Source organism: Nyctereutes procyonoides, unplaced genomic scaffold, assembly GCF_905146905.1.
Source record: "Nyctereutes procyonoides isolate TBG_1078 unplaced genomic scaffold, NYPRO_anot_genome, whole genome shotgun sequence".
NCBI classification, from domain to species: Eukaryota; Metazoa; Chordata; class Mammalia; order Carnivora; family Canidae; genus Nyctereutes; species Nyctereutes procyonoides.
In genome coordinates, this window is record NW_026575051.1 from 44,557,294 (window position 1) to 44,577,721 (window position 20,428).

At 40.5% G+C, this 20,428-nt stretch overlaps 1 protein-coding gene across 5 annotated transcripts in view; it reads right to left on the reverse strand.

The window, feature by feature from the left end:
* Positions 1-15,566, reverse strand: part of CEP162 (centrosomal protein 162) — a 91,408-nt gene extending 75,842 nt beyond the window's left edge. For 4 of the 5 annotated variants that reach the window (XM_055330708.1, XM_055330709.1, XM_055330710.1 and 1 more), the window contains exons 1-3: positions 15,239-15,472; positions 14,474-14,589; positions 2,042-2,156 (exon numbers count right to left, since the gene is read on the reverse strand). In XM_055330708.1, coding sequence (XP_055186683.1) covers positions 2,042-2,156; positions 14,474-14,530 — 172 coding nt within the window. In that variant the 5' untranslated portion in view covers positions 14,531-14,589; positions 15,239-15,472. Of the gene's footprint in view, positions 1-2,041; positions 2,157-14,473; positions 14,590-15,238; positions 15,473-15,495 lie in introns of those variants that run through there. The other variant, XM_055330707.1, reaches the window with a different exon arrangement.
* Positions 15,567-20,428: the final 4,862 nt, after the last annotated feature.

Below are 20,428 nucleotides of genomic sequence, written 5' to 3' on the forward strand. Positions count from 1 at the left end.
GCAGGAATCATATCTTGTCTATACACTAGTGCCTATTATGCACAACATAACATGAACTCAGAAATGTCTGTGATTGCTATATCCTTGGGTGGAGAAACCCTCTCCTCTGTTTATTTATTTATTTTTAAAGATTTTATTTATTCATGAGAGACAGAGAGAGAGGCAGAGATATAGGAAGAGGGAGAAGCAGGCTCCCTGTGGGGAGTCCAATGTGGGACTCGATCCTGGAACCACTGAGCCACCCAGGCATCCCCTCTCCTCTGTTTAAATGGATATTGTCAAAGCTTGCTTCTTAAATATAATTCTTTGCATCTTTTACTAATCAAATCCACTTTTGATTGACAAATTCTTTCTTAAAAATTAGTCCCTTTAGTCATGTCACATTCAATTGTTAGTCTAGGACCTAGTTTTTCCCTTTGGGATGAGTACATTTTATCTCTTACACATTACTTTCTGGAAAGAGATGTTAATGCTAATGAAGTCTTAAATCTTTGTGAACAATTCCAATTGTACTTTATCATATAATATTACTTTCAAGCACCAACGGCAGGGAGATTCTAAAAAAGAATTCTTGACATGCAAACTTTAGCATTGTTACATGGTTGGGAAATTTATGAAAAAATGAGCTGTATTTTTCAATAAGGTAACTCCTTATTTATAGTTTTATTTTTTTTTAATTTTTATTTATTTATTTATGATAGTCACACACACACAGAGAGAGAGAGAGAGAGAGAGAGAGAGAGAGAGAGAGAGAGGCCGAGACACAGGCAGAGGGAGAAGCAGGCTCCATGCACCGGGAGCCCGATGTGGGATTCGATCCCGGGTCTCCAGGATCGCGCCCTGGGCCAAAGGCAGGTGCCAAACCGCTGCGCCACCCAGGGATCCCCTATTTATAGTTCTAATGACAGAGAAATGACTTTCACTCTAACATTCATTTATTAAATGCATTTATTACTTATTTACTGTTGGGGGCAGGGGAATACAAACAAAAAAAAAGTGTTTCCTGTCCTCACAAAGCTCCCAACCTCAGGAGTAGCCCTACAGGTTATGACTATCAGCACAATATGTAAGTGCTATTGTGGTGTTCTGAAATCAAAACAAAGGAGAAAATAATTACGTTGAGAAGGGAACTAGAAGAGTTAGGGAAGAAGGATGCAAGCAAAGGCAGTCTAGTGGTGAGAAAGCATGAGCTAATGCACAAAGCTAATGCATAGAGTCAATGATGTTTCCAGGAGATAGGGAATAACGGAGTACGGCTGGGGCACAGGAAGCTGGAAAGGAAGGTCCTAGTCAGATGATGTAGAGTCTTAGCGGTCACATTAAGGAATCTGGGCTCAATTTCATGGGGGGAAAAACAAAAGCTATGGGGCAAATTTCCCCCTGAGGATATAGAAATCTTCTAAGTTTATAAAATGCTGCTTAGTGATCCATAAATAGTATAAACATAGGTAACATAGGGTTCCTTATGGATATGCAGTATCATACACAGCAGGTATACCAAAGCAAATACTCCAGAGAGTAGTTTTCCGTTTGTAAAGATGCGACTAAGAACAACTCTGGGAAAGGTATACACATAAATCAAACAGGATCAATAATGAGTTCTTTACCATTATGGCAAAAAAATTTATTTTTTTACTACTGTTATTAAGAGACTGTGATACCAAAAATCTAAAGATTTGTTAAAATCTTTCTAATGTGATGACATTAATACATTGTCAGAATATTTTATTAAATCACTTTAAATCAATTTACCATTTATACAGGGAAATAGAGAAATATACGTGTATCATTCATCATATTAATTTAGATAAACATAAAATTATCCCAATGTAATATAACCTGATAATGCAGGAACATCATAGATTCTCAATTACATAATATATATTAAAGCAAAGTTATATGAAAATTCAAGCTTCAAAAAGTCATGTTACTACTATTATCTTTATAGATGTATAGTCCAACAACAAAATCCCAGAACTGAAAGTCTTGACTGACCCCTTGTGGTCAAATAATTTGGAATAAAAAAATGAGCAATATTTACCACCATCTTCAAAATCATCTTCAGTTATCCACCATGGCACTACATCTTTCTTTTTCACTTCTCTTTTAGGTTGTCTAGGTGTTTTGCTTGAATTATCAAAAGAATCATCTGAAAGCTATAGATACAAGTTACTGAATTAATATTTGAGAATCCCAGATTCATTACTAAACAATGCTTCTCTTAGTTCTTTCACAGTTCAGTTATCACGTACATAAACAAAATTCTCAGCAACAATAAATTTGCATTTTTAAAGATATGTAGCTAAAATAACTTAAAAATCAAGCATATATCTCTGAACATCAATTTCTTTTTCTTTCTTTTTTTTTTTTTTTTACGATAGTCACACAGAGAGAGAGAGAGAGAGGCAGAGACACAGGCAGAGGGAGAAGCAGGCTCCATGCACCGGGAGCCTGACGTGGGATTCGATCCCGGGTCTCCAGGATCGCGCCCTGGGCCAAAGGCAGGCGCCAAACCGCTGCGCCACCCAGGGATCCCTGAACATCAATTTCATATCCAGAGTTAAATAAGTAAACTAACCAGGGAGAAAACATCAATGATAACAACAAAGAAATAAAGAAAACTTATCAAGAAACTTGATCAAGAAGGGGAAAAAAATGAAGTATGTGAAAGTATACCCATTCTCTAGGGTATATGAATAAATACAAATTGCGCAAAATTACCCAGCATCATTCTCAAAGAGCACAAAATTCTAAGACCAGATGAATTGAGTATGCCAGAAAAATCAGCATTTTGTCACAATGACTAAGAAACTTTAATAAAATTTTATTTATTTTTCTATTCTTTAGGTCCAAATTTTACCACAATCCTAAAAAATCCCCTACTCTAACCCTAACTCCACCCACAGCCACTGCCACCACTCTGTCAGTAACCTGGCCTCTCTTCACTGAGAAAAGAAAGCTCTCAGGCAAAAACCAGTCTCCTTTCCCTTATTCCACCATTACACTCATCTGTGAAGACACTGCTTTCCTCTTTCAGAAAAGAAATGGTTTCCACACCAAGGAGAACTTGCAGAGGGGTCAGTCACTTCCCCCGTTCTAGGTTCTCACTTCCTTGCTCATTCTACATCATCTCTATATCTTCACTCCCCCTTCAGACTCCCATGCCTCCTTCCTTCAGGTTATAAACCTGCCCCTTGCTGTAACCTCAGGGCCTCGTACAACTGTGGAATGGAGGAATGAACATTCAATTGTACTCCACTTTTTTTTAAAAAAAGCAAAGTAAAATAAAACAAACAAGAATAAGCTCCTTATTCCCACCTCCCCTTTATTCTACCTATCACTTTCTTCTACATACCAATTTCTTGAGTTTACTCCTCAACTCTTGAAAAGCTGGTTCCCATCCCAAAACAGCTCTTGCCCAGGTTCCAAAGGCCTCCTGGATGCCACAAATAAAAGACCACTGCCGGTCATCTTCCCTGATTACATCACGGAATTTGATACTGGTGACTGACTCTTCCAAAAACTCTCTATCCTTGATTTCACAACCTCACTTCCTCCAAATTATACTTCACTTCTGGGACTTTTCCCACCCATCTACTTCAATAGATCTTGGCTCTTTTGTACATTTCTTTACACTAGACTTCCCCAGGACTCTGTCCTTGTCCTTTTTATCCTCACTTTACACGTTTCCTGGAGAAGAAACCAACATTTATTCCATGCCTGCTGTGTATTAGGATCTATCCCCAGATTATCTCAATCTCTAAGCATTCAATCAAGATTTATTGATGGGGGTAAGCTCAGAGAAATTAAGCAACTTGCCCCAGTTGCTACTGTTAGTAAGTATTACAGACCTAGGATTCAAACAGGTCTGATAACACTTGTCCGCTTTCCACTGTAGTATGTAGTCCCCCAACTGGGACAATGTCACCAGGATACCCTTTTAAACTTCCAAGATGACTGCACAAATTTCCACCTGCCAACCAAAGAACTCTACTGCAATGACTTAAAATAATCCCGATTTTAAAATGTTCAAAAAGAACATCAGACAGGAAGAGGGAAGGAAAAGTATTCTTCCTTTTTTTTTAAAGTATTTATTTATTCATTCACTCATTATTTATTTGTTTATTTATTTATTTATGACACACAGAGAGAGGCAGAGGCAGAGGGAGAAGCAGGCTCCATGCAGAGAGACCAACGTGGGACCTGATCCCAGGACCCTAGGATCATGGCCTGAGCCAAAGGCACCGCTCAACCACTGAGCCACCCAGTGTCCTGGGAAACTATTCTTTTTTTTTTAATTTTTTTTAATTTTTATTTTTATTTATGACAGTCACACAGATAGAGAGAGAGAGAGAGGCAGAGACACAGGCAGAGGGAGAAGCAGGCTCCATGAACCGGGAGCCCGACGTGGGATTCGATCCTGGGTCTCCAGGATCGCGCCCTGGGCCAAAGGCAGGCGCCAAACCGCTGCGCCACCTTTCCGATCCCGGAAACTATTCTTTAACTAAATTTTAGTTTCATCACTTTCCACTCAGTCTCTGAACTTGGTCAACACCTTGAAATGTTCCATTTCTCTCTCCTCCCTATATCTCACTGTTCACCAAATTCTGACAATCTGCCTCAGACTCAGTCTATTTCTCTTAAGCCCCATGGCCAAGAGTGTGGAAGGAGTATAGGTTTTGGGGGCCAGACAGATCTGAATTCAAATTCTAATTTCAATTTGCTGTTGCTTCAGAAAAATTATCCTCTTTTCAAGTTTATTCAATCTGTTAAAAAAAAAGTCATAGTACCACTGACCTTGCAAGCTTGTGACAAAGATCAGAAAATGAAATGCAGGGTGCTCACCCTACTATCTAATACATTGTAGGTATTCTCCCTTTTGATAATCGTCCACACTGCTTTCCAGATTCTTACTATTAAAAACAAAACACAAAACCTGGTACCCAGAAAATAACCGTGCTGGTGAGCATATGGAGAAACTGGAATCCTAATATACCAATACACAGCTACTTTAGAAAACAGTCTGGCCATTCCTCAAAAGGTTAAACAAAGTTACCATATGACCCACCATACCAACTACCAGGTATACATATAACAGAAATGAAAACATACAACCTCACAAAAACTTGTACATGACTTTTCATAGAAGCATTATTTATAAATGCCAAAAAGTAGAAAGAACTCAAATGTTCATCAACTGATATGTGGATAAACAAAATGTGGTAAACCCATACAATGGAACATTATTCAGCTATAAAAAGCAATGAAGTACTGACAGATGCTACCACATGGATGCACCTTGTTTCAGCCAAAGTTGAGTGGAAGAAACCAGTCACAAAAGACAGCATATTATTTAATTCTATGTCTATGAAATGTCTGTAATCAGAATATATTCAGAGACAGAGAGTAGATTAGTGGCCCCCAAGGATGGAGAAAGGGGTAACTGGTAATGGGTACATGGTTTCTTTTGAGGATGACAAAAATGTTCTAAACGTGATTGTGGTAATAGCTTCATTGCCATGAAAAAACTAAAAACCACTGAATTGTACACTTCGCTTTTTCTTAGTAGGCTCCAAGCTGGGCTTTCCTCCCCAGTGCTATTCCAATATGGGGCTTGAACTCACGAACCTGAGATCAAGATCTGAACTGAGATCAAAACTTGGACACTTAACCAACTAAGCCACCCAGGTACCCTGGAATTGTACACTTTCAACAAGTGAATCGTATGGTATATGACAACTCAAGAGAGCTATTAAAAAAAAAAAAGGGTGGTCCCACCAACCTCCATAAAAACAAAGATATGTAAGCCATATCATTGAATAAATTCTTTGAACAATAATTTAACAAAATGATTAAAAAAGTTAACATGGCTCTAAAATCATGGTTTTCATTATTTAAAAAAAAGAACAAAAACAAAAAACGAGATGCTGCTTACCCAAATCTCTAACATGAGATAAAAGTTTTTATGTGTTGAGGCTAAATATGAGAGGAAGAGTGGGAGGGATAGAGGGTGTTTAAGGGGTGGTAAATGAGGGGCAGAAGGAAAAAAATTGGTTTGTACTGCTTTTTATCTTTTACAGTGAAAATACTTCCTATTAAGTTTAATTTTCAAAATAAAATTTCATATTTGAAAGTAAAAAATCAGTTTTCAAATGGGAAGTGAGATTCTTAACCTGAGTGTCTGTTACATTCAGATAATCATTAGATGCTTTTTAAAACCCTTACAACAATCTACAAATAATGCCTACTTTGTAGGCATTATTTTTCCTGTTACTGAAACTGTGGTTTTCTACTACATCATATATCTAGCTCCCTTTATGAACAATTATACAATATTAGTATAATTGCTTAAAATGTGGCTTTCCTGAATGCTCTACAAGGCCTATTTATATAAATACATAGGATATAGTGCAACCCTCTAATTTACTCATTCAGCAAATATATATTAAACTTCAGGTATAGCAGTGAACATGTAGCTGCCACATCACAAATCATACATTCTTACAATGGGAGGCAGAAAACAGACACAAGTAAAATCATGAATGGTGCCAAGTGCTACACACAGAATTAAATATATGACACACAAAGAAGTAACTTGCTGGTTACTTTTTTACTGGATAAATAGAAAAAATATATATAAAAACCTCTCTGTGGTAGTGATATTTAAGATGGGATCTTTAACAACCAGGTAAAGGATAGGGAAACAAAATTATTGGCAGAGGGACCAGTTCCTGAAAAGCTCCTAAAGTGAAAGGATCTTGGCATGTCTAAGGGAGAAAAAAGGCCATCGTAGCATAAGTAGATAAGGGGGAAGAGAGATATAAAGTGAATGAGGACAACATGAGCAAAAATCAGCCAGGGCTTTATAAACCATAGGAAGGAGTTTGAATTTTATTCCATTGGTGACAGGAAGGCAAGAGAGTGTTTTACAAAGGAGAGGAACAATCTGATTTATGTTACAGATCATGCTGGTGGCAGTGGGGTGAAGGAATTGGACGGGGGCGGGGGGGCAGTACGTGGCAACTGTTATAGTAGCAAAGGAGAGAAGACAGTGCTCCAGACTAGGTTGGAGGTAGTGAACAGGAAAATAACTAGAAGGGTGACAGGTAGATTCTGGAGGAAAAGCTGACAGAGCTTGGTGATGCACTTGTGAAACTGAAAACAGGAAACTTCATTTAAAATACAGTTGGGAGGTCGGAAGGGGGAGCTCTCACACCCTATCGACTTGTCATCAATTACAGACTCCAGATGGCAAGTGATTCGGAGCATTTTCTCATGTGCTTGTTGGCCATGTCTATGTCTTCCTCTGTGAGATTTCTCTTCATGTCTTTTGCCCATTTCATGATTGGATTCTTTGCTGTTGAGTTTAATAAGTTCTTTATAGATCTTGGATACTAGCCCTTTATCTGCTAGGTCATTTGCAAATATCTTCTCCCATTCTGAGGATTGTCTTTTAGTTTTGTTGACTGTTTCTTTTGCTGTGCAGAAGCTTTTTATCTGATGAAGTCCCAATAGTTCATTTTTGCTTTTGATTCCCTTGCCTTCATAGATGTATCTTGCAAGAAGTTGCTGTGGCCAAATTCAAAAAGGGTGTTGCCTGTGTTCTCCTCTAGGATTTTGGTGGATTCATTTAGATCTTACATCCATTTTGAGTTTATCTTTGTGTATGGTGTAAGAGAATGGTCTAGTTTCATTCTTCTACATGTGGCTGTCCAATTTTCCCAGTACCATTTATTGAAGAGACTGTCCTTTTTCCAGGGGATAGTCTTTCCTACTTTGTCGAATATTAGTTGACCATAGAGTTGAGGGACCATTTCTGGGTTCTCTATTCTGTTTCATTGATCTATGTGCCTGTTTTTGTGTCAGTACCACACTGTCTTGATGATCACAGCTTTGTAGTACAACTTGAAATCTGGTATTGTGATGTCCTGGCTCTGGTTTTCTTTTTCAGTATTCTCCTAGCTGCTTTCTGATTCCACACAAATCTTAAGACGATTTGTTCCAACTCTTTGAAGAAAGTCCATGGTATTTTGATAGGGATTGCACTGAGTGTGTAAATTGCCCTGGGTAGCATTGACATTTTCACGATATTAATTCTTCCAATCCATGAGCATGGAATATTTTTCCATCTCTTTGTGTCTTCCTCAATTTCTTTCAGAAGTGTTCACCTCACACCAGTGAGAATGGTGAAAATTAACAAGACAGGAAACAACACATGTTGGAGAGGATGTGGTGTCCCCCTTTGCACTGCTGGTGGGAATGTGAACTGGTACAGCCACTCTGGAAAACTGTGTGGAGGTTCCTCAAAGAGTTAAAAATAGAACTACCTTATGACCCAGCAATTGCACTGCTGGGGATTTACCCCAAAGATACAGATGCAGGGAAAAGGCAGAACACCTGCACCCCAATGTTTATAAGCAGCAATGTCCACAATAGCCAAACTGTGGAAGGAGCCTTGGTGTCCATAGAAAGATGAATGGATAAAGAAGATGTGGTCTATGTATACAATGGAATATTACTCAGCCATTAGAAACGACAAATACCCACCATTTGCTTCAACGTAGATAGAACTGGAGGGTATTATGCTGAGTGAAGTAAGTCAATCGGAAAAGGACAAACATTATATGGTCTCATTCATTTGGGGAATATAAAAAAATAGTGAAAGGGAATAAAGAGGGAAGGAGAGAAAAGGAGTGGGAAATATCAGAGAGGATGACAGAAGATGAGAGACTCCTCTAACTCTAGGAAATGAACAAGGGGTAGTGGAAGGGGAGGTGGGTGGGGGGATGGGGTGACTGGGTGACGGGCACTGAGGGGGGCACTAAATGGGATGAGCGCTGGGTATTATGCTGTATGTTGGCAAATCGAACTCCAATAAAAAATATACAAAAAAAAATTACAGACTCCAACAAAGTAGTGTTTCTTGCATTTTCCAATAGGAGGAAGCCTACTTTACTACCCCAACAGGAGGAAGGAAAGTTTTTCTTCATGCCCAGCAAAACAGCTCTGTCAATGAGAAGCCATCACCCCCCTGAACTCTTGCTTTCCTCCAATAGACTTTTATTTAAAGCAGCCCCTCCCAACTTCCTCCTTTTCTCTATGAAGTTATGTTCCTCTCCTTTGATCTCAGGTCTTGCCTAGGGTTTTGCCATAGCTTGCAAGTCCAAATTGCAAGTCTTCTGCCATTCCCAAATAAATGGTAAAACAACTGGCTGTTTTATTTTTGAGGTCAACATTACTTGGTGATCAGAAGTGGGATCCAGAGAAGACTCCAACAACTCTGAGGCCAGTGAACAAACAGGTTCAGTGAATTCAGTGAATTCATAGCTTTCTCCCAGACCCTGGAGTTTGAGAATTAGTCTCTCCTGGATCCAAGCTCTGCTCTCTTTGCACTTTGAGCTCTCTGGCTTTACTCAGGATCTGTTTAAAAGCTTTATTATTTCTATTTTTGTGAACACTTTGTCCCTTCTGGTGAGTATTCATGTGTTTTTCTGAACTTCTGGATTGACTAATGGGATCCTAATCCTCAAACTTTCTCAGGACAGCCTTCTTCTTGAGACCCTGATGGACTTTATGTCTAAAAACTATGATCCCTCCCCAAGCACACTGCTAATGAAATAGACCAACTTAGCTAAATTTAGAATTTCAATGACTATCATTGGGGACCTTTTGATCTCCTCAAGCTTCCTTCTCTCAAAACCAAACTAGAAGACCATAGCTCTAATTAAACAAATTGAATGGAATGCCTGTTTTAATTGGTACCTGGAGGCTTCCAAAACATAGTCAGGACTCTAAAACTGTCTCTTTGCAAACTGCCATTTCTAAATTACCTGAAGCTACTAAACAACTGAGAGAAGTCAAAAGGGCTTCTGAGTCCCCTCTCTGTTCCCATGGATTCTTCATCTCCACACTCACAGCAGCAGTCAGCATGTGCTCAGGCCACTGCTCTGCTGCCATCTTTCTACTTCCGTGCAGCGCTATCCTCAGCCCCTTCAGACCCTTCCTCAGTCTACTCTTCTTTTTGAGTTTCTATTTTACTCCAAACCTCTCCCAGCTCTCTTTCTCTGAACCTATCAGAACCCACCCCTTTAAAATCAAGCCCTCTAAGGATCTAACTGCTAAACTAGTTTCTTATGTTCCCTGGACTAAAGCTGAACTACAGGCTGCAGTCAAAAACTTTCCCAAAGTTACTGAGGATCCTCATAGATTTGTTGAGGAATTTACACAGGTATTCAAACTTATTGACTAGGTTTCTCAGATTTATATTAATTAGTTCACATGCTGGTTGGGGAGTGCAGGGCTTAACACTGGATGAAACTGGTTTGATAGAAAAATCCTGAAAGAGATTCAGAAAAACAGATCTCTGACTTCTGGCAGGAGGCTGAACATTCACTAGAAGTCTTCACAGAGCAATTACAAAAGCTGTACCTAAGCCTGATGATTAGAACATCATTCAGGCTTGCACACAAAAACCTGATGAACCTGGTTATGATTATTACAATTGACTTCAGATTATTTTTAAGGAAAATTTTAGATGTCGAGTCCACTCAAGTAGCTTTTAATTCTGTGTTCATTAACTGGCTAAACCGGATCTTTCCCTTCAAGTTAAAAGGACCAGGATGGAATGGGCAACTATGTCTGCCCCAGATTTAGTTAATTTAGCGAACCAGCTCACTTACATCCTAGATGATTTGACTAAAAGTAAGACCACTAAAATCCTTAATTTTCATCTCTAACAAATGGAGGCCCCTAAACAAACCCCAAACTCACCTGATGATCTGTCATTATTGCAAAAAACTAGAACTCTGGAAAAAAGACTGTTACAAACTTAAGCACTCCAAATGCCATCAAGTCCTTCAACTAATCTTTCCAATGTTTTCCTAATCCTCAGTAACTGGGCTCTGAGGAACTACAGGGGCTTGTCACAATTCTCTCTCTCAATTGGTTTAGAGAAACAACCCTCTGTCATGGTCCAAAGGGATGTTGCTTCAAATGATAATCTACAAAATTGACATGAGATGCCCGACAATTGGCCCCAGAGAAAGAAAAACAATATTGGAAATCTAAAAATTGTTGGTTTGATAAAAATAGAGAACTCTAGCTTGAGCCAAATAACAATCCAATACTGCCAGAGTCTCAAAAATCTCATTACTAACCACTGCACATGCATTAATTATTGCTCTACTGATAAGACAGCCTTTATGAATTAATTCTGGTAGAGAAATATTAAAAAGCCCATAAAAATTGCCTACTTTGCTTGCCCCACCTGTCCAAAATACAAACCTAAGAAACCCATACACACCAGCCCCTGGCATTTTAAATTGCCCCATGGACCACTCAAAGTTTGGCAAATGGATTTTATTCAGCTCCCCCTGTCTTGTGGATATAATACGTTTTGGTCATTGTCTGTTTTCTCACTGATCTGAAGCTTTCCCCTGCAGATAGGGTATGGCCTTTTCTGTAGCTAAAATCCTATTAGAAAAAAAATTATTCCTACCTGAGGAAGCCTTCTCAAGCTTCACAGTGATCAGGGAATGGTCAAGTTCATCAATAAGCCTATGCTGTTTGGCTGGTACTGCAGCATTATCCCGGTGCTTACCAACTCCAATCCTCAGGCATTAATGGCCCAATCGACACATTAATAGCACCATTAAGACTCAACTGGCAGGGATCCCTGGGTGGCGCAGCGGTTTGGCGCCTGCCTTTGGCCCAGGGCGCGATCCTGGAGACCCGGGATTGAGTCCCATGTCGGGCTCCCGGTGCATGGAGCCTGCTTCTCCCTCTGCCTATGTCTCTGCCTCTCTCTCTCTCTCTCTCTGTGTGTGTGTGTGTGTGTGACTATCATAAATAAATAAAAAAATTTAAAAAAAAAAAAGACTCAACTGGCAAAATCTGTGAAGATACTTCAACTAACCTAGTCAAAAGCACTACAATTAGGTCCTGCTAGTATATGTGCTGCCCAAGCAAGCACATAATAGGATCCTTCCAAATCTGAGATCCACCCCTTTTGTAACTCATTAATTCTCACACCATTTGAGATAGTCACAGGGCACCTGATGCACCTGGCTCCTGCCTTGTCTGACCCACAGCTGATAAAAAGAGATCCACTTCAATATTGTAAAGGCCTAATTGCTCTTGTTGAGAATAACCATGCTTTAGTAGAACTAGCTTCACAGCACATTTTCAGGAGACAAAGGCCTTAAGTGTCACGCTGCAACCGAGAAATTTTTGTCTACTGCAAAAGACATCTCAAAAAGTTCTCTCTTCAACCTTGTTGGAGGTGCCCTATTAGGTACTATTTACCAACCCTCGTGTCACCAAATTTCAAGAAACGAACTCCTGGATTCACATGTCACATCTAAAGAGAGCACTAAACCCAGACTGGACCTGTAAATCAACTGGTGATCTGAAAGTAAAGTTTCCAGGAATTAAAGCAGACATCTGATAAAGACAACTTTCACAAAATGACTGAACCAGGCTTTATTTTTTGCCTCTCTACCATGGATAGATAATGCTTACCCACATTTCCCAACTCCAGCAAAAGGGGGAACTTCTCTGATTATGGGATGTGGCACCAGAAACCTCAATCTGCCCACAGCAACACCTACAAGTCATTTTGCTGGAAGCCCAATTGCCACTACATGCCTAAAGTGTTCCCCAGATCCGTTTTATAAAGTTAGAACTTAAATCCATACATATGTATTCCCTGCCTCAATTTAACCCAACCCTAGGCAGGAGAAACAAGATCTCTTGAATACATATGTAAAACACACTGTGGAACAGCCAATGTAAGTTAGGCCATTTGTAAGCTGGCTGTCATACCCATATATTCAGGAAAACTTTCAATATGTGATAACATGGTATTTGAGTCTTGGATGAATAATGCTAATGCCTCTATACTGACAAATGAGTCCATAAATGCTAATACTTATGAGGGAGCCCTATGTGCACCTACTGGCTACTCTTCTAACTGTGGAGGTTTTGGTAATGGCCCCTAGGCTTGGGCAATTCATTGCCTTGACAGCTGATGTATAAAAGGACAATGTGCTCCTGCTGTATTCGCTGTTCTATTTTTGGTTCACAACAAATTAGCAGCTTCCTATCGGTCTACGTCACTAAACCTTCATGGTCATCTGAAATGAGAACTTCCAGGAGGCATGAAATTCCAGGTTTGCCTCCATAGAGAGAACCTTTCTTCCTGCAGAGTAAGTCTAATAGACACAATCAGAAAATCTTCCCTAAAATTAAGAGAGCTGGTCAATTCTACAGCCAAAACAATAGTAACCCAACAATGATTATTCAACTCGTTGGCTAAAGTAGTTTTGAACAATCACATAGCTCTGTATTACTTACCTGCTGAGCAAGGAGGCATATGTGTAATAGCAGACACTACCTACTACACATGGATAAACTCTTCTGCAAAAATAGAAACTCAATTGCACAAAGTTAGGGGATAAGCACATTGACTACTGAATTTGATAAGCACATGACTAATGCTGAATTTCACATGATTCTCACTGGTCTTTTGCTCAGATGGCTTTCTTCAGACCTAGGGTCACGGTTCAGAACCATCATACGTTTTGGAATTGTCATGTTCCTTTTAGTTATGTTTTGTATAATAATTTTTAAGTTTTGCATCTGTTGCTTGTCAAACTTTGTAGAAACCATGTATCCAATAAGGTGATGCTAGCTCACCACTTCAAGATGATCTCTTACACATATGACTTCAAAAAGATATAGACTTTGTATGGGAAATGCCTGAGAGTTTTCCTTCCTAAGCTTCCTTGTTATTCAAATATGGTCCAAAATGGGTTCTAACTGCTATACACTTTCTGACGTGGGACATGACACCCAGGAAAGGTCCTTTCTGGCACTGAGACATGGATGACCCAACTCTTGGTCACAGATGCTTTTGAGGAAAGATCTGGATCAAAAGGGAATAATGTGAAAGTAAAGAAAGAAAAGATTTGAAATACAATCAGGAGGCCAGAAGGGGGAGCTCTCATGCCCTATTAACTCATCGTCAATTGCAGAACCCACTGGCAAGAAATAGGACCTTGCATTTTCCAGCAAAGGAAAGAATGAATTTCCCCAAGCAGAGCAACTAGCGCAGCCAGTAAGAAACAGCCACAACTCCACCAATGAGAAACTGTGACCACCCTGAACTCTCTCCTACAATGGACTTTCATTCAAGGAAGCCCTTCCCAACTTTTCTCATTTTCTCTGTAAAGTAATGGTTCCTCTCCTTTGGTCTCAGGACTTGCCTATGGTTTTGCCATAGCCTGCATGTTCTGAATCTAGTTTCTCTGTCATTCCTAAATAAACCCACTTGGCTGATAAAATAACTGGCTGCTTTATTTTCAAGGTTGTCAAACTGATTGCGTATTAGAAGTGAAAGAGAACTGAAAGATGAATTTCTTGTGACTCAAGTTTACAAAGTTCACAATGTAGCTTTTAAAAAGATGAAACTTACCTCTCTCATGAACTGCTCAAACTCTTCATCCAGCTCTTCTTTGGAATAGTGAGCCATAATCAAGAATTTTCACTTCCCAAGGTAAACATTCCAAAGTATTTACAACACTGGAAACACTAAATAACAAGAGATAAGTATGCTCTGAGGAAATTCAGAACACATTAAGAGCAACCAGACTTAAACCTCAGACATTTGTCTTATGGTTTAGTATACATGCACAATTATTGACCAATAACCTTGACAAGAGATCCTGAATTCATGAATAAAACTGCTTTGGAAAAGCAGCTCTCACAGTTTGCACTGTACTTGGGGTCCAGAATTACATTTTCATTGTTAACACCCAATTGTTGGAAGGGTGGTCTCCGCAACATTTCCTAAACCTATGGGGTGTGTGTGTGTGTGTGTTATTTAATATCCCTGAAACCAAATCAGGTCCTCTCAAGGCATCTGTCAAAAATTTAAAAACAGCAAGTCCAAAAGGCCATTTCTTTTCTGCAAAGCGCAGGACAGAGTTTGTGTCGCCCTATCATTCGGTCTGTTACCAGTGCATATGAATAGTCTTGCAAACCAGACTGTTTCTGGATACAGACAAAATGCAATTCATTAAGATTCAAGGTCTACCTAAAATAGAGTTAGTGGAGTGTACAGATCAAAACGAACTGTGTTCCTTTTGGAGGGAGGGAAAGGCAACAAAACTATGCGTTAACTTGTAACACAAAGCTCTCCCCACCTGTCTAAAGAACCCCGGCCAGTATTTTTCCCAACCTGCAGAATATCAACTCCCGGCCTCTTTCGCATTTCTGATCAGGGTAGGATGTGTGCGGTTAAGGTCCTGCCCCAAGATCCTGGGCGGAGGGGGATCCCGGCTCCAGGAAGCGCGGGTTCCAGAGCGGCCGGAAGACAAAGACGCACTTGAATGGAGCGTGGGCGGCGGAGGGGCGTGGCCCGCGGGCCGAAAGCCCTGAGGAGCGGGTCTGAGGACAGTCTCGGTCAGGGTCAACCGAGCGGGAAGCCTCACCCACCTGTCTCGGAGCTCCGCGCCATCCCAGACTTCTGCGGGGAGGGCCCAACAGTTACCAGGGCAACACCCTTCGGCCGCCTGAAACCCGAGTCACATGACTCGCGCCGGTCACGTGGCTCGCGGGCCCCACGGGACAGCAGTTACTGTCTTTTCTACGCTACGAGAAGGTGGCAGTTGCTGCGGCTCAGACTAATTTGGAGGGTAAGAGCCGTCGCTGCTGCACCAACGAGACTCCACCGCTTTTTCTGTGCTCCTTGGAAAAGTGGAGGGCGCGCGGGGGCGGGGAGGGGGGCGGTTCTCGAGAGGCGGCACCCAGGCATGCTGGGTGTTGTAGGCCGAGCCCGTAGCTTCCTGGGAAGTGTAGTTTAGCTCCCTTAGTCCTTGTATCTCCGCACGTCGCGTTTCTAATAACGTTCCCCACCTTTGTGGTTTCGGTTCCGCTTTCCGAGCGGAAAATTTGAAAAAAAAAAAAAAATTATTGGATTCCTCTACGTGCAAACGCGTGAGTAGGCGTTGTGCGAGAAACTCAGATCCGTGAGAAAGAATTTTGTCATGAGGATAGGGGCTCTGTTCCACCATCTAGTGGGCAAAAAATTGAAAATACACATGCACATCCCAACCTGCTGCTCGTCTTGGAGCATCTCTGTGGTTTCCCTCCACCCTTCCCCTTACGCCCTCCCACTCTGTAGTGGCATTTTACAATTATTTTTCTTGAATTTTGAATTTTAGTTTTGCCCTTTCTTCCTCTAAAACACACGCAAGTTTCAGTTTCAGACGACGTCATTTAGGAAGGTGAAATGTAAAGTACCAGTTGAAAGGATTGCCACTGGCAGACACAGGTTAAGGACTTCATTCTCACCAGCCCAAATTTTTCAACCGGGAAGTGTTTATTGTGATACAAATGCATACATGCCAGGAGCTGTGCCCTCAGATAAAGATTTGAATAATGAGATTTTTTTTAAAGCTACTATTTATTGAATACATAGGTTGATAGGAGCTTCACGTGCATTATTTCACTTAATGCACTTATACTCTTGTATTCAATCCGAAGGAATCCATGTAAAAAGATGCACAATGTCTCTATGAAGTTGTCCTCGTTTTATAGATGAGAAAACTGAAGCAGAGAGGTTAATAACTTGCTCAAAGCCATAGTGGCTAAACCAGAATCCAATACTTGTTTTCACCTCCTCTCTTATCCAGCTTCTGTTCTATCATCCTTCCAAAAGCGTTTTGCAAATACTTTCAATAGCTTTGCCCCAGTGCCCTTGGAGCATGCCTACCCAATAAAACACCTGCTCTGGAGCCACTGTATTCACAGCTCGAGAAAATCACCCAACAGGTTGGACCATAACCAGTTTTCTGAGACATCTCAACTTTTTGGAGTATAAACATAGAGTTATTTTATTTTTAATGATCACTTTTTTAAACAGAGCTGTGTTAAATACTTCTATCACTTTTTTTTATCACCTTAGACAAATTTTAGATTCCATAACTTTTTGGTTACTTCTAGATATTAAAACTAGCCAGTACAATTTAAAACAGATCTCTTAACTAGTTCATAGTTGTTTTTGTATTTGGAGAGTTTTGGAATGGACAGTGGGCATGATCCATTTTTTTTACACAAATTTTGAAATAAGAATTCTCAGGCTTTTTACACAGTGCTGGATAAGGGGTATGAACTGACACTGGTGTCAGGGAAACTGAAATCCCATAATAATCTTCCAGTTAGAGTGGTAGCATATGGAGACCAGATGAAAATAAGAGTTCTAGCCCAAGTATGTTTCACAAAGGTACAGTGGGTCAGTGGCCTTCCCTATGATTGTATCCCCACCCCCAATGAACAATTGAGATATATAAGATAGCCAAGTAAACTTATAACTGGAAGAACTCGAATTATTGTGTTGGTTCCTGATCTGTGGAGCCATTATGGTAGGAAGAACCAAGTGGAACCCCCTAGATATACCCCACTCCCATCCAAGTGAGCAAATCAAAACCAATGCCACTTCCTGGGAGGAATGACAGGGATTATAGCACCACACTGAAAGACTTTAAGGCTGTAGGGATAGTAAACCCTGCATATCCCTCTTCAATCTTTTTGGATCCTACAGAAAAATAGATGGATTTTGGATGACCATGGACTACAGTAAACTTAAGCAAGTGCCAGCACTAATTTCAGCTGCCATGTCAGACATGTTTGCTTAACTGGAAGATATCAACACAGTTCACAGCACTTGGCATGCTACTAGTATTACCTAGTAAATACGGTCTTTTAAATTCTCTTCAGTAGAAGCGTGAAAGCAGTTGGCATGCATCTGGGTGGGACAACCATTCACATGCACTGTTTCAAACCCCATTGGCTAAACTAACTCTCATTGTACTCTATCAGAATGTAATCTGTAGGAAATTTGTATTGACATTTCACAGAATATCAGTATGGTTTTTTATATTGATGGCCTTACATTAATTGTAGTTGGTGAGTGGAGGTGGAAATTATTCTAGGTTATCTTCCTTAGGCACATCCAAACCAGGGAGTAGAAGATAAGCCACACAAAACTTTATGGCACTGCCATATTGGTGAAGGTTTAGGTTACCTACTGTTTGGGACATGCTGGGACCAAAAAGATAAAAGTAAAGAACAAATTGATGCACATTAGAGCTTGCCACTAAGACGCATAGTGCTTGGTAGGTTTATTTTGATTTTAGAGGCAGCATATACTGTACTGGAGAATAATGTACCAACCCATTTATTGGATGTGGATATTAGAGCAGAGAAAGTTCTGCTGCATATGTGGTAGTTGTACGAGCTTGCGGGAAGCTTGGGTCATATGATCTAGCAGATCTGATGATGGCTAGAAATACCCGTACTAATGAATAAAAGAGCAAAATATTCTGGGATTATTCACATGTTGGTTAGAGTGGCATATTAATGGCAACCATGAAAAGACTGTTGTCATACTACTGCCACACTCAGAGGTATCCTTAAAAGAATATAGTGAATGGAAATCCTTTCAGTGGGAAGAGCTCCAAGCAGAACACTTCAATTACTTTATGTTTTGGTAGAAGTGACCTAAGGTATAGATATACGTAGACTACTGGATAGTATCAAATGGCTTGGACTTTTGCTCCGAGGCCTTGATAAAGCAAGATCAAAAAACCAGAGATGGGGCACCTGGATGGCTCAGTTGGTTAAGTGTCTGCCTTTGGCTGAGGTCATGATCTCAAGGTCCTGGGATCCAGCTCTGTGTCAGACTCCCTGTTTAGCAGGAAGCTGGCTTCTCCCTCTCCTTCAGCCCCTTTCCCCAGCTTATGTGTTCTCTCGTCTTTGCTCTCTCTCACTCTCTAAAATAAGTAAATAAAGTCTTTAAAAAAACAGAGACAAGGAAAAATGGATAAAAGAGGCATATAGCTAGATCTGTGGGAGGGGGACACATAGCTCGAAGATTGTCCTGTTTGGTGTTAATGTCCACAAAAGAGAATTCTCTGAATAGAAAGACAACAACCAAATAGGTTAGTTTGTCCTGTGAATATCAGCTACATTCTCCCTTCATCTTTAGACCCCCACTCTTTGGACAATTGGTCCATGAAAAAACATACCGTGGCTGGGAAGAAGGCAATTTATGGGCATAACAGAATGGGCTCCCTTTCCTAATACTGATCTAGTATTCTAATTACTACTAGATCAGTTTTCTAAATGCCCAACTTGTCAGCAAAAGAGATTGATACTGAGTCTTTGATGTGATATAGTCCCTAAAGGACACCAACCAGTCACTTAATATCAAAGTAACTTTATCAGATCCCTTCCACCTGGAAATGGCAACAATTCATCTTTGCTGGAATTTAAACCTAGTATGGTAATGAATTCACGTTCTCTGCCAGTAAAGCCTCCACCAGTGCCACCAACTCAGGGTTTAGAAAATACCCTTACTCATTGGCATGGCATTCCCCATAATGTTACTTTTGTTCAAGGGATTAACTTTTGACAAAAGTCATGAAACAATGGGCGCATGACCACATATCACCCAGAAACAGATGACTTAATGCAATAGTGGACTAGCCTATTGAAGGCTAAGCTAAAGTTCCAGATTGGAGAAAGGGTAAGACATTTGTGCTGTATCAATGCCTGGCATATGGTGCTGTGTCCTTCTAGGAACTGAGGGATAGAAGTGCAATTGATCCCTTTCGCCAATACTCCTAGGGACCCATTTTCAAAGTTTATTCCTTCTGTCCCTGAAACCTTAGGCTCTTCTGGGTAAGAGGTCCTGGTTTCCAAAAAGGGGAACACTTGGGACACCTGGGTGGCTTAGCTGTTGAGCGTCTGTTCGGCTGGGCCTGATCCCAGGATCTGGGATTGAGTCCCACATCGGGCTCCCTGTGGGGAGCCTGCTTCTCCCTCTGCCTATGTCTCTGCCTCTCTGTCTGTGTCTCTCATGAATAAATAAAATCTTTTTTTAAAAAAAAGGAGAACACTTTCACCAGAAGACAAAGTAAAGGAGTTCCACAGAACTTGACTATTACCTTGTCATTTGGGGGTCCTCATTTCCATATTATCAGGCAAAAGGGAATTAATGTCAATGTATTTATAGGATTAATCTACCCTTATTAGCATAACAAGCCTGGGTTGCTGCTATATAATGGAGGCAGGGGGAGATATCTAAGGACTTGACCGATGCATCACCTGGTGTTTTTGTGCCAGGTGATAATGGTGAATGGACAGTTATAGCAACTATGCCCTTAAACTAAACCTAGAATAAGAAGATCTGGGTCATTCTACCAGGCAAGCAACTTTAGATCAGCTGAGATGCTAGCCAAAGATGAGAGAAATTTAAAATCAACTAACGGAGGAGAGAGATGATGATGATGGACAAGACTTTGGAACCATTAGTTCCACAGACCCTCTTGCAGAAATGGTAGCTGGCTAGTACCTTGAAAGATAT